Genomic DNA, 14,747 nt, shown 5'->3' on the forward strand with positions numbered 1-14,747 from the left:
AACAATACTGCCAGAGGAATGTAAGAAAAGGTAGATGGTGTTGCATTGTCGCCTCTAAACAGAAGAGTAGTATCAGGTAAAGTGGTATATGATAAACCTCATTAATTTTGGTACTTTGCTTTAACTCTGTTTAGATTAACTGAAGGAACCACATAAATTTATTCCTAATTTTCAGTGTACTTATATACACTAAATCGCAGTCTAGAAGAAAACTGAAGGGCTTTGCTTTTTATTTTTTCTCATGAAGCAGGTTGGATTTCAATGCTCATTGCTAGTCCAGTGCTATGGCCAAACTCGTTCCTGTGTTGATACAGTTCAAAAAGCCACTTTCACCTTTTACCTATCACTGTTTCTTAGGTGGTACCAGCTTCATGGGCAAGTGCATTGTGAAATTTGAGTTAGGAAAAAAAAAAAAAAAGCAAAATATAAACCAAAAAATAGTTCTAGCTAATGAGATGGGAAACACCGCGTTGCTCTGTGCCGCTGCAGCTGCCGTTCCTCGCATCCTCCCTTACTTCTGTGCACCTGCAGGCCCGGTCCGATCCCTTCTGGCCAGAGCCCTGAAGCGGTCCCGGCCTGACGGGCCGCCGGGCACGCCGCGGCCTCGCCGGTGTCACGCGGGGCCGCACCGCCGGTGCGCGTGCCCAGCCCGCCCGCGCAGCCCGCCGCCGGTCGCTGATCCACCTGTTGCCCGCCCGCCCCCCGCGGCGGGCAAATGTCCGCTCCCGCTGGCCGGCCGCGAGCAGCCAGGCCTCTCCCCGCAATCTAGCCCGGGCGGGTTTATCCTGTGAAGACGTGCGGCTGCGCGGGTACGGATGGGCAGGGCAGGCGCCAAAGCGGAGGTGAGTTTCCCTGAGCAGAACTTTGAGGAGGAACAGGAGTAGGTGAGTGGCCGGCGGGGCCACGTCAGTAGCGGAGGCTGGGGGGCGGCGGCGGGCGTGCGGACGCTGAGGGGAGCTGCCGGTCCCTCCCGCGGGCGGGCGTACCGCGGAGGGGAGAGTCTGTGGGGAGAGGCCCCGGGGCCCGCAGCGCCGCCGGGCGCCCCCCGAGCCGGACGGCTGTGCTGGCAGGGCCCGGCGAGGGAGTCCCTGAGGCGCCCTTGCCCTCAGCCCCGCGGCTCTGGAACTGGGAGCCGCGTCCGCAGGCGCCTCGGCCCGGCGCCGGGCGGGGCGGTGGGGCCCGGTGCCCGCCGCCGCCGCGCTCTCGCTTCCCCCGACAGTGGTATCTCCTAGTCCGTCCCCCGGCGGCGGTGTTGCGCCCCCGTTCCTGTCGCAGCGGTACAGCCGCCCCTTCCCGCGGCAGCAGTGGTTGTTCCGCCTCCCCCCGCGCGGTGGTACGGGCCGGTTGTCAAGCGCCGAGCCGGAAGGGGCCGCGCGGTGGCGGGCGCGCGCCGCCCGCGGTAAGATGGCTGCCGGCGGCCGCGGGGATGCTCTGGACGTCGCCACCGCCAGCTTGTGGCTGGGCCTGCGGGAGAGCGCGCAGCGCTACTGCGGGTTGGCCTTGGAAGGGGCGCGCAGGGTGAGTGCGGGACCCGCCTCCGCGGGGGATCGGCTCTGGCGGGACCCCCGCGAGGGCCGGGGTCTTGTGCAGCGGCGCCTCGGCGTTGGGGAAAACGGCGCTGCCGGGGGTGGCGAGGGACTGAGAGAAACGGCCCCGCCGCGGAGCGCACGGCGTGCAGCCGGGCTGTGCCTCGCCGCCTTGCGCCGCGGCCCGGCAGGCTGCCGAGAGCTGCGGGGCCGGGAGGGGGCCAGGGGGCACCCCGGGCCGCGCGGGTCCCGTTGCAGCTGGGCCTTTCTTCGAGAATAACAGAGGTCTCAAAAGGCCAACGCGGTGGAACCAGCGCTCCGTGATTGCACACACGCACACCCCGCCTGGCTGAGATGGGGTAGTCGGGCCGTTTCATTAGTGAAATCGCGATTAAGACTTTGCTACACTGTAACGCGTACAGGTCTTAAATGCGGTCTGTGTTAAGCAGGTTCTATCTTTGAGAAAATAATGATATCCGATGAATAAAATGGTGAGTGTATTTAGGTGTTTAAAATGTGTTAAATCATTGACAGTGTTCAGTATGTTATTTTAGTATGAAGTTGGTTCAGCAGGCTTTTTTATCAAATTTTCTACTACTAAATCATAAAATACTTAACTAATATCGATTCTTCTAACAGTGAAACATGTAGACAACTCAAAGGAGAAGTTTTCAGAGCTATACCTAGTCGTCATCATATCTTATTGGACATTTTTTCTTTTTTTTTTTTCTTCACTTAGTAAATATATAATTTTAAAATCAAAGGCTTCTGTTAACCATTTTCTCAGAGTTTGGGGAAAAAAAGTAAATGTACAGGGCTGAACAAGCCTTAGAAGTAAATTAACACATAATATGTATTTCTATTGAAAATATTAGACTTTTTACCTTTAAATGAAGCTTTTTATTTTTCAGGCTGTGGCTTCACTGCCTGAAGATATGAGACCTGGTCCTGATCTATATGGTTTTCCGTGGGAGATAGTGATTTGTGCGGGTATTGTTGGAGCCTTTACAGTTCTCTTATTCCTGTACAGAAGTTATCAATCAGTAAGTGTTCACGTTACATACAGATATGTAGACTGCATTAATGGTTTGAATTGAAATTGTTATTCTGTTCAAGATACATAATGCTGTAGAGTTTTAAATTTGTTGTGATTGAATTTAGAATCCCTCTAAAAGAGGAATTGAGAAGTAGTCTGTTTTGTCAAGTGTATGAATATGTACCGAGTGACTTGTCCGTAGAAGAAATGGAATGAAACTCACTGTAGTAAGCCTTCCTTTTTTCTTCCCTGTTTAATTTCTACACCAGACTTTCAAAGTCAGCCCTTAAATTATTTTAATGGGATATAGAGGCCTTCCCTAGGGTATATGTATTGTTGTGTGTATTGGTATATCTGTGACTACCCTGGCTATAGCCAGGCCAGCTCAGTTCTCTCAAGGGAATTGTAAGCAAAAAAAAACCCCAGATGGATTCCCATCAAGGGAGGCATTTTAAAACTGTTTGGATGATGACCTTGATTCTGTTTGTTGGAACACTGAACTAATTTTACTATGTGCTGTTTGTGAGTACTAAGCTGATGACCTTGAGGAATGCAGTACTGAAAGCTATTAATGCACAAATAAGGTTATGTTTTTGAGGTAAGGGTCGTCTTGTGTTGTAAGTAAGGATCTGTGTAATATCAGCTGCCTATCTTACTATCCCTACTCATGAAATAGAGTCAGTGTCCATATTTCAATATTCTGAATTTCTCACCAGTTTTGGCATACTCTTAAATAGTCAGGATGTGGTTTTGGTGCTAGGTGTAATGATGCTTGTCTTTGAAGATGGGTTGCATAGCGCTTTAGTTTTTCAGATATGAGCAGCTGAATTTAGGGTTCTAATACCCACTTAGATCAGGAAAAATGCCACCTTATTCTGCAGCAGTGATTCAGATTGGAAAGGGATCTGTATTTGTACCTATAATTTGGGTCATTCATGTTTGCTGGCAGCATTCCTCTAGGTGGTACGAAAGAGGTGTTTCAGCTGAAATCAGTCAAGCAGCGACTCTAGTATTGTTTTCCTCCTGCACATGTCACTAAGGCATTAGATATTACAGAAGTTACCCATAGCTTTTTCAGTCATCCATACTTAGAATTTCACTGACTGCTTTTTGGAGAATTAATGTTTATGTACTTAAAAGTAATGGGGTTTGGTTTTGGTTTTTTTGGGGGGATGATAGGATAAAGTGTGCTTATGACTTTCTTCCTCTTTTTCTGTTACTTGGACTCCTTGGCCATCCTGGGGCTTTAAATGAGGAGGAAACAGGGATAATCTGAAGGACCCATTGTATGTCAGACACATGATCCAGGCCGTTTTGAGAGGAAAGTCATGAAGTTTTTGTGGGTTCAGCCAAGATCTTCATCTCTTGTCCAGGCCATTTGTGACATTTTGTTCTGCAATTTGTTAGACTTTGATTCTAGGGCACTAGACCCCACATGGCAGCTGCTGATTTGGCACTTCCCACTGGGTTGCATCTGGGCAGGATGCCCATCAAGTAGTCCCCTTACTGTAGCTCTGTTAGGTATTATAATGTGTGTGGGTTTTTTCCTCATAGGAAGTTAGATCTGAGCTGTCATGTGGAGCTTCCCTCTCTCTCCCCTTTCCTACTCTTTTTGCTGTGTGTGTCCACTCCTACTTTGTGTTGGCAGTTATGATTATGTGATGGCTATACAGAAGTGTGTTATAATAACAATTCAGGTGAAAACTAACTTCCTTTCCCCTCTTCTCTAGTTAGAGTGGGAGAGGAACAGGGCAAACACACAGCCATGGCGGGGAGGGGGACAAGGGCAGAGGGTACTATTGCCCATTTTTAACAGTAGGCTGTATTTATTCCTTTTTTAAGTTCCATGGTCAAACTGATCATGGAACCACAGCTTAAAAAATTAGTTTTCAAATACTATGCAAGAGTAATTGGATCAGTCATTTTCAGTATTTATTCTTTTTATTTCAGGTTAGAAGTCGACTTTATGTAGGTAAGCTTATTTTTCATACTGTTTCTTTGGAGTATGACTTTCTTTTTCTTTTTTAATTTATTTTTTTCTCCTTTTAAGTATTTGGATGTTGCAACACTTAACTGTCTTTTTCTAGGAAGGGAAAAACAGCTTGCCAGTAAAATTGCTGAACTAGTTGAAGACAAATGCAAAATTCTTGAAAAACTCAGCCTTTGCAAAAAAGAGGTAATAGTCCTTATTTATTGCTTTCAGATGTGTCACAGAAATGGGCTTGATTTATCAAGTATTTAAAGTATGAAACTTACCTAAAAGTAACATGTTTAGAAGCTTTTAAAGTGGTTCTTCAAATGCTTTTTCCTGTCAGTGCCTTTAAGTGCAATTAAGGTGTTAGCAAGTTCTGCCTTAATTCTTAATACAATATATTTCACTGGAAGCTACTTTAAAATGTCTTTGTTTTATGCCACTGGGATAATCTACTAGACCTATGGCTTTCCTGATTTCCAGCAAGGTGCATTCATGAATATTTAGGTGGTGGCTATGTTTCAGACTAGAGCATCATGAATTAATGCTATTAATCAGTTCTTTACATGCATTCTGACATGAAGTATTTCCTTTCAGTTTGAAGATTTAGAATTGTCTCTGAAGGATGATAACATTATGAAAGAATCAACAGATACATCTTTTTTTGAGGTAAAAAGATAAATGGAAATTATTTTAAGTCACTATTTCATGAAAATGCTGCCCATATTAAAAAACCCAAACCAAAACCCAGAAGACCTTAATTGTTTTGAGAGCACTGTTATTTTAGTCCTGGGTTACTGAAAATTACTTAGAAGTGGAGTATTTAAGATAAGTTTTTGTAACAATTGCCTTAAAAATTATTAATGCTGTACCAAATGGCATATTAGATAATATTTAATTTTTTTAAAAGTAAATTTTTCCTGTTTCTGTTACAGAGAGTACTGCATAAGGTATTTTTTCTTGCATCTGATTTAATTCAAATATATTTCATAGGCTCTGGAGCACAGTTGTAAACAAAAGTTACTACTACATTGTTTATATTCCCCAAACTGAGAATATATTTGTAAGAGTTCTGAAAAAGTGAATCAAATACCTAATGGGCTCTATAAAATTTATGTCACAAAAAAGCAAATAGACTTATTTCATTCTTCACCTCAGATCCTATAGAGCTGATTGTTACAGGTTTGTTAACATGCAAGAGTCTCTAGAGTACTTTGAGATTTATCCTTGATATAGTGAAATTTGTTAAACATACTTTGCTGTCATATTTAAAACATACTTGTCGCCTTCATGTGTAATTAGTGTCAAATGCTTTATGTTAACTGTCAAAACAACTTGATTTAGGAAATGCGTGAAAGACTGAACAAGTCAAATTTGGAACTCAACCAAGAAATAGAGAATCTAGAAAAAGAACTGGAAGAAGAAAAATCTAAGCAATCAGAAAACGATAACTTGGTAAGAAAAATAGAATCAGGTCTTTGTTACTATTCATTTAAAAAAAAATCCCACAAAAAAATTTCTCAATGAAAAAGACAAACTATTCTTTTTGGGTTTTTTTAAACTAAAACTACATTTCCCATGTTGTCTCCCCTCATACTTCCTGTAGCATATTAAAAAAATGACACCCATAAAGGAAAATGCTCAAAGGAAGAAAAGCTGGTTTTACTGATTTGGCAGTAGAACTTTCTTGGTTTAAAAATTAAAATAACTATTAATTGCCTAGATCTTTTCAGTCAAATCTGTGGAAGAAGCTATATGACAACTAATAATTTTCAGGTGGCTGAAATTCAGATGAGAGTGGAGTCTTTAGAGAATGAAGCAAAATCTATCCAGTCACAAATTGATGAGGTAGGTCCAGTCTTTATAGTTTCTGGTTTCAAATCTTTGCAGTTTCTCTGTTCTCCATGTCGTTACAGTTTTAATTTTTTTTTTATATTAAGGGTGCGGAAATAATATGCTGTGTAAACCAAAAGACTTTGTAAGGTTTGGTACTTTCATGTGACTTGATTTAGCAAATTTGAATTTCATATAGTGATTGGCATTTATCGTGAAGTACAGTTACTTTGTATTTCCTTTGCCTTCTTACTCCACAATGATATATAGTGATACAAAACTACAGTCAGCGAAAACTTGAAATTGTAGGGAAAATGTGAGAATACATATATAGCATAGCTGGAAAAACTAAGAATAAGTCCGATAATACCATTTTGACCCCACTTACATCTTCACCTATACTGTTTAAATAACACACTTTTTTATTTCACTTAGGCCAAGTCCACCCTAAAAGTGTATGAAATAAATACAGAGAGACTCAAGACATCCGTTCAAGATGCAGTAGATGAAAATTGTCATCTCCAGGAAAGTGAGAAACAGGTATGTTCCGAGTTATCTTTGTTTTGAGGAGGAAACACACAAATACTGTGTTGTCTTATGATCCTCTGTAAATACAATTTCTCCAAGGAGCTAATCCTCAACATATTTGTTAATACCCCTTGCATGTTCTAGCAAATGGATGAGGAAGAGGACCTGGCTTTAAAATTATTTTATGTTAAAATAACTTTGTCTAAAATAGTCCTATTTTTTAAAAAAAAATAGTAATTAGAGTTTGTGGGGAAACATGCATAGAGTTCAGTGAGAAAGAGAGCATATGGTAGTGTTAGACTAATTAGAATTTTTCTGAGACCTGGAGGAATGCAGAAGTATTTGAGCAAGTCCACAGCTAGAATCCTCTACAGAGGCAGAGATAAAATGCTTGTAGTTGATCCAGAAAACTAAAGAAATTAAGAAATTGCAGAGTATGCAAAAAGCAGGTAAAATACTTACTGTAGTACCACTGTGGATGAATTAATGGCAAGTCAGGTAAGTAATACAAAGGGACAGAAAAGACTATTCCTTCCCAAATTCTAGCTTTTTATTTTCCTCAGTGCCATAGCCAGATCCCAAAGGATGTTGATTATTTTAAAATATTTAGCTTACGTAGTAGTTGTCCTGTGCAGTAACTAGTTTTACAGTGAAATTATTCTGTTTTTTTTCTAAGAAAAAGATAATCTCTCTCAACATTAAATGTTCCATGGAATGTTTCTGATTTTGGGGGAAGTTCTGGGTTGTTTGTTTGTTGGGGTTTTTTTGATGGATATACATGTATTTTCCTGATTGACTGATGATCTCCATGTTGTCTGAACAGTAACCTGATGGATGTTTTTGGGGGGCAGGGGGAAGCAGAAGTACAGGCCTGTTGGTTTTTAGTGGTCTTATAAAAGCTGAAGAGTGCTTTGGTCCTCTTTATCAAAACATTGTGCATATCAGACTTAGTAATTCAGAAAGAAAAAGGTTACTGGAAATAGAAGATTTTCTGCAGGAGGAATATTTCTTCACAACTGTTACCAGAAAAACTATGTTTTTCTCTTAGAAGGGATTACATGTCTGTGACTACAAAAAAAAAAAAGAAGATAATTTTCTTAGATGCTATGAGTGGAGAAACAGTAGATTTGGGTGTTACCACTGTAAGATGAAGTTGCTTGAGAATTATTTTCTTTCAGGAGTCTTTTTTTTGTCTAATCTATACATCCTTCTTGTTTTTTCCTGTGAGGAGGAAGGGTCTGGTCTTGGTGCTTCATTTCAGATGCGACAGTTTACTTATGTAATAAATTTTGAGAAGCAGGACACAAAGTTTTAATAGGGATTTATTTTATTGGGTTCAAACAGAAATAATCCAATTGTGTGTGTGTGAAAAGAATCTTCTTTTTCCTTTTATTAAAAAATAGTACTTGGAATCAGATAATACTAAGTGCTGACAATTAGTCTACATTTCATAGGCAGTCATTTTATATCAGGAAAACCAGGGGAAAAAAAATCACTAAAACCAACTCCCAGGTTGTAATTCATTTGCCGGGTTTCTAGATAAAAATAAGGGGTTTGTATTCCTTACAGATAAAATAACCTGGTATAGTAGTTCCTTAACCATGTTATTTAGGATGAATTACTACACTTTGTTAACTGAGCTTTGTTGCAAGAAGAGAAAGTATCTGCTAATTTGTATTCTTTTTTGAGGTGGTTGTAAGCATGTGAATTAGTTCACTATATTAGCATATCCATATCCCTTTTTTTATTTTTCTTTCTTTTTTTAAAGATGGGATTTCACTTATGCTCAAAAGGTAACAAAGGTGTTATTTGTTCACAGAAACTAGAGTACTTTCTTTCTCTGTCCATCTGCACTAATGGGTCATAATCTTCTGGCACATCATAGTTTAAACAGTATAACAGGTGTGCAGTCTCAGATTTATGATGTGTCAGAAAGAGGACTGGGCCTTTTAGTTTGAACAAGGGAACTGTTAATGAACTCCAAACTTTCTGTGCTTTGTTTTTTGCAGGAACATTAGAAATATATATTGCTTTATCTTAGTGCAAATCCTTGCTATTTTTCTCTATTGTGATTCTTACAGGTATATAAAGTCACATCAATTTATTTTCTCTTTGGCTTCATGAAGAAGGAATCTCTTAAAGTTTAGCTTCCTTTTGAGGATGACATTTAATAATAAAAGTAGTTGTGTGTGTCTTCTGAGCAGTATTAGCATAAAGAATGTTTTATCTGTAATATGTAGTTTGCATGGTGCTGCAAATACATGCATGGCTTTTACTGCTTGAAAGGTGCAGTACAGTGCAGTGCCAAGTGGGGTTCATCCAGTTCTAGTCGCATACCTTTTGTTTTATGCCTTCTAGTTTGTCTTTGATAAGTAGTGCTTGTCTATTTGCATGGCAGTTCCCCTGTTTAACTATCATTTTCTGGTTGTATTTTTAGTATAACTGGCTGTTACATTCTTGTTGCTCAGCCTAGTTATTCCTTTCTGTACATTCTCTGCTTTTAACTTGGTTGCGTGTTGTACGACTTTAAGCAATATTTTTCTGACATACTTGTAAGACAAATTTTTTTTGTACTGCATGCTTTATCTTAACAGAAATTTGTATCAGTTCAATTGTATCAATTTCGTTCTCACAATATGAAGACATTAGTTAATATGTTGCAGTGGTTATGATCAGTCAACTGGTGCTTAAGTGTATGAATCCCTTTACTGCTGTGAAACATTTTTGTGGAAAGAGATTTTTACTAGGGGATGTCTGTAAAATGTAACCTTGGAATATACTTGTCTTTTTAATTAATCACACTTAATTATAACAGTGCGTGCTAGTAGGTGTTGATTACATACAGTTGCTGTCACTCTCATTAACAGGAAGGGTTTTTAAATTAAAAATTACTTTAAGATTTATGGAGAAAACGAGGAGAAATAATACAGATTTGCAAGTCATGTGAATTTAAATAGCTGTCTAAAAAGGTTCCTAGTTTCCCTTACCTCACCGATCTCTTCAGATTTGAAAACAAGTGGGTACAATTTCAGAAGCGTGTGTGCATATGCGGGAATAAGTGTTTTCTTCTTCATCCATTCCCCAGTGTTTGTGGTTGTTACACAAATTGTCATTATTTTATATCCTTTGCTATTGTCACATCAGGGTTTGTAAACTCAGTGGAATGTTAACCAAACTGTTCTTACAAATGTTTAAAATTATCCTAACAACTAATAACAATGGAAACTTATTACAACTAAAGCAATTGGATGATAATATAGAGGTCTTATTTTTTTCAACTCTTAAGGTTTAACTGTCTTGTAGTCTCTCTATTAATTCTTACCAATGGGTGAGCGGTTAAAATTCAGCTTATGTATAGATAATATGCAAAACCAACTCAAGTACTATTCATCCTTGATTCTTGGTTGTCCTAGACAATTACACTAATCTGGTGTTTCCCTTTATAGCTTCTACAAGAAGCTGAAGGATGGGGTGAACGATTTAGTGAACTAAATGAACAAACCAAGATGTTTGAATCATCTAAAGCAGATATAGAAGAAGTGTTGAAAAATAAAGAGAGTCAAGTCAAGGTAAATTACGACAGCTAGCATTGAATCAAACTATTCAGACTGAATAGTCAAACTGCAGTTCCAAGAAAATCTAACAACCTCTCCTTGTCTTGATATCATTAAGCTATTTTGGGGTTTTGTTTGCTGTCTCCATCCTCTAATGTCTTGTTTCCTGCTAAGCAAAAAAGGTTGCTTAGCATTGCAGTGGAGCAGTCAAATAGCCTTGGAAGCCAGCGCATTAAATAAGGAAAAATTCTCAGTGCCACAGAGTATTTGCATTTTTTTGAATTTGGAATGTGGGAGTTGGGAGTGTATTCTTACATATGTGTACCTTATATACACAAGCCCTGCTGAAAGTATGCATGCTTGGCTTTCTGAAAAGTCTTTACAAGGGCACAGCTGTTGACCTGCAGGTATACATTTTAATAGAAGTAGTAGTATCAGACATGTAGAATCTTGTATATGGGGCTCACTTAATTACTAAGGGAACTAAATAAAGGACAGAAATCCTGAAAAGGTAATTGTGATGGTAACTACATTTTTCATTGGTTGTATTTATTTTACTGTTTGTGTTTTGTGGGGGCTTTTTCTTAGTCTCTGACTCAGTACTTACTGAAGATGAAAGACTGGAGTTCAGCAATAAGAGATGATGACGACACTGAAGATAATCACTGGGACACAGATATAAAGGGTGAAGCAGAGAATGGAGAGCACTTAGGTATGATTTGTATAGCTTCCCATCTTTAATAATAATTTAGTAGATGTTTTAGAAATACAGAACCAACAAACTTCCAGGAATGTTGAAAGATGAGCTTTGTAGAACTTGGATTTTCAAAACTCACGCAGTGTTATTCATGTCTGACCGTTAACTGATTCTAGGATACCTCTGGAATAACCACCTATGCTACTGTTTAGCAGTGTGTGGATATAGCTAAAGCATACATATTATCATAAACAATATAAAGACTCAGTGCTCAGTCACTTGCAGAATGACTTTAGCCTGTGTTAATATTAAGCAGGGATTCTCAAACATTCTTAGGTGGAAGCCTTGTTCTCATTTCTTCTTGAAGCTCCTACTAGCAGTAGCACTGTGGGTCCTTAGAGCCTAATTTCTGCTCCCTTGTCCTTACACAGGTGTAACTAGTTTCAGGCAGCATGGTAGCACCAGAATCAGATCGGTGTATATGTGGGTCCCCTCAAAACAGCAGCACAGAATAGCCTTTTTTGCTTCTTTTTTCTTGCTACAGCTTCTTTTTATGCTGGTGCTGATTATAGTATAGGGCAAATCCCAGTAAATCTTACAGTGTGTATTCAGCATATCACTTTTAACATGAGCGTTCTGAGTCTGATTGGCCAACAAAACACTAGAATATCAAGCCCTCACCATTTTTAGTTCTTCTTTTCTTTTTCCTCCAAATATGCTATGCCTATCATGCTATGTTAGGGATTGATTTTTTTTTTTTTTTTATAAAAACAAAATAAAATAATAGCAGTAAGCTCTCTAACAAACCTTTTTGTGTTTTTTCATGTGACATTTTGTCAATCAGATGATCAGCAAAAACGAACTGTAAAGAAATTGATCTATGCTGCAAAGGTATGTGATTTTAAGAAACTTGTGGATGGAAGGGGGGAAATTAGAGGGAATATATGCAATTTCTATGGTGAGTTTAATTGCATGTAGATATTAGTATCACAGAATTCAACATTTTTTAATGTTTAGTTAGATATTTTTACATGGAAACAGTTTCTGGTAATCTTAAAATGCTCATTTAAAAAAATTTTTTTGTAGTTGAATGCTTGTTTAAAGACCTTGGAAACAGAAAGAGATCAACTGTATTCAAAACTATCTGATGAAAATAAAGCTAAAGGAGAGCTTACAGGTAAATAAATGTTGTTTTGCTTTTAAGACTAATAAAATGCTAGTTTTGTAAAATGTTACAGGCTGTAAGTATTACTTCCAGTAAGAACTGAATTAAGTTTGCATTAATATCTCTACTTGATTTTTAAAATGCCTGTTTGAGTTTAGGTTGCTTAGCTATTTTAAATATTTGATTTTAGAACTAAAGCACCATTTGTAAATTTTGTTGTACTCTGTTGGATTATTCTATTCTATAACTGTTAAGTTATAGAATCTGAAAAGACACAGGTAAAGTGATGTTAATAAATATACCTTCTTTACATAATTTCTGGACATAAAACAATGGAGTTCTAATTAAATTTTAAAACCATTTATTTAAAATGGTAGCTTAATTTTAATTTAGTTTGTAGTGGGTGCAAACTCAATACCTATTAAGTTCCAAAAATACTACATTTAGAGAATTGAACCTAAAAGCATCTTGCTCAGTTTTTTCCTTTATTGTGTAGGACATACTGAATTAAACCTTATTAAATGAAAGCACTACCACTTTAATTCAAATGAAAGCCTGTAATTAGCTATTTCTTTCATAGGTAACAGTCAGCAGAGTAACCATCACGTTTGAATGTACTGTGCTCTGTTATTTTGGTGCTGAAATGCTCTGTAAAACTCCTTATTTTTCAATTTTTGATAGTCCTTTAAACTGACTCTTTGTGCTAATGTGCTTTCCAAAGTGATTGTAAGTCTGTCCCATAAAGATACTTAAACTTACTTGAAGCTTTCTATGTTTCTTGGCGAAACATATGAATAGTAAATAGGAAAAGAAACATGACTGATTTTCATTTGCAAAGATAAGGTACTTTGACAAATCTGAGTTAAGGCTACTCAGCAAGACCTTGTGTGCATAAATCTGCAAGAGTGTATGATGGTACTGATTTTACTGCTTTAGTAGAATAATTACAATAAATGAAAATTTATGTTATAAATTACAAAACTGCACTGTTTTCAAAGCCACGATTTGGAACAAAGTCTAGATACATGCTCAGAGCTGCATTTTGTGACAGAATATAGGAGCAATACTGCTTCTGAATTTGTATAATTTATTGAAATATATTAACATCATTGTTTATATTATTGAATCAACTTAGGATCAAAGGTTTTTAAAGACTTTTCATATACTAAAATATTTCAAATATTTTTTGCATTTTGTACAATTTTGCATGTACATGTTTGTAAATTGTGCATTGTCCCAATATAATTATCTCTAAATCTGACAGAACGTATAGAAAACCTTCAAAGTCAACAAGGTTCCTTGCAGTCTGAAAATGAACATTTTGAAGGTGAAGTTCAAAAGCTTCAGCAGAAACTTAAAGTAATGACTGAACTTTATCAAGAAAATGAAATGAAACTACACAGGTGCTGGTTCCTCTTTTTATATTCAATGCTTACTGTTTGATTTGAATGCAGCAGTTTGATTTGGGGGGCTGAAAAGTATTGAAAATTTGAATACTGCTTTCCAGAGTTTTCTGAATTTTGAAGACCCTGTTATGTTACACCTTCATGTACATTTGTGATCACAGTAGTTTATAGAAATTGTTTCCATGAAAGTAGTAGTATATTATTTTAGGACTTTTCCACAAGCAAGTACAGAAACAAAGATAAAATAAGTAGTAACAAATTTTTAATCTATGAAATAAGGTGGGTAAATTCAGAAAGCTTGATTTTTACATTTTTAAAAAAATTAAATACTATGTAATACAGCTGTCAAGGCTACTGAAAAGAAAGATAATCAGCCGCTTTAACTGTGAGGTATAATTAATATAGTAAAGAGAGCTAGCAATGTCAGCAGAGGAGTGATGCTATATATGAAACAAAGCTTAGAGTTAAAACATAGGCAACCCTAACTGTTATCTGTAAGCAACACAGAACCCCTGGAAATCAGGCTTTCCTCACCAAGAAAGGTGGAATATGAGGGCTATATTATCTGTCTTACAGTCAGGATGATAGTAGGGATAATTACTGACTGACTGAAGTCAGAAATTTGTTAAGGACTAGAAATGAAGTTGATTGGGATGGGATGGGGCATGTAGTAACCTTCAGAAGTGTGTGTGGAGCAGGGAGGGAGCAGGAGGCGTGATTTTAGGGCATGATGCTAAAATGAGTTTTACTATCCAGAAATTATTTCTTTAAGGAGCAGACATAATCTTGAAGGCAACAGGAGAAGCAACACAAGTCTTGTTCCTGTAGTGAGCATAATAATCTGCTCTGTAGTATATAGATTTATATAGGTATTTGTAGATGTATCTTTGTAGATGCAACAAAACCTAGAAATCCATTACACTAATGTTTGATTTTAAAAAGGGGGGGTGGGCAGGGAGTGGGAAGGAACTTATTAAAAAGAAGCTATGATGGGCAGTCATAAAGGAAAAATGTTTGCAGACTGTGTGGA

The 14,747-nt window shown here is 38.2% G+C and overlaps 1 protein-coding gene across 4 annotated transcripts in view; it reads left to right on the forward strand.

Moving 5' to 3' along the window:
* MIA2 (MIA SH3 domain ER export factor 2) overlaps window positions 1-14,747 on the forward strand; it is a 37,907-nt gene that overhangs the window by 9,574 nt on the left and 13,586 nt on the right. For 2 of the 4 annotated variants that reach the window (XM_074909922.1, XM_074909920.1), the window contains exons 1-13: window positions 1,364-1,518; window positions 2,438-2,569; window positions 4,513-4,534; window positions 4,650-4,738; window positions 5,132-5,203; window positions 5,879-5,989; window positions 6,311-6,382; window positions 6,803-6,907; window positions 10,342-10,464; window positions 11,038-11,161; window positions 11,991-12,037; window positions 12,233-12,323; window positions 13,576-13,714. In XM_074909922.1, coding sequence (XP_074766023.1) covers window positions 1,405-1,518; window positions 2,438-2,569; window positions 4,513-4,534; window positions 4,650-4,738; window positions 5,132-5,203; window positions 5,879-5,989; window positions 6,311-6,382; window positions 6,803-6,907; window positions 10,342-10,464; window positions 11,038-11,161; window positions 11,991-12,037; window positions 12,233-12,323; window positions 13,576-13,714 — 1,241 coding nt within the window. In that variant the 5' untranslated portion in view covers window positions 1,364-1,404. Of the gene's footprint in view, window positions 1-641; window positions 843-1,363; window positions 1,519-2,437; window positions 2,570-4,512; window positions 4,535-4,649; window positions 4,739-5,131; window positions 5,204-5,878; window positions 5,990-6,310; window positions 6,383-6,802; window positions 6,908-10,341; window positions 10,465-11,037; window positions 11,162-11,990; window positions 12,038-12,232; window positions 12,324-13,575; window positions 13,715-14,747 lie in introns of those variants that run through there. The other 2 variants (XM_074909921.1, XM_074909919.1) reach the window with 2 other exon arrangements.

Source organism: Athene noctua, chromosome 6, assembly GCF_965140245.1.
Source record: "Athene noctua chromosome 6, bAthNoc1.hap1.1, whole genome shotgun sequence".
In the NCBI taxonomy this organism is placed as follows: Eukaryota; Metazoa; Chordata; class Aves; order Strigiformes; family Strigidae; genus Athene; species Athene noctua.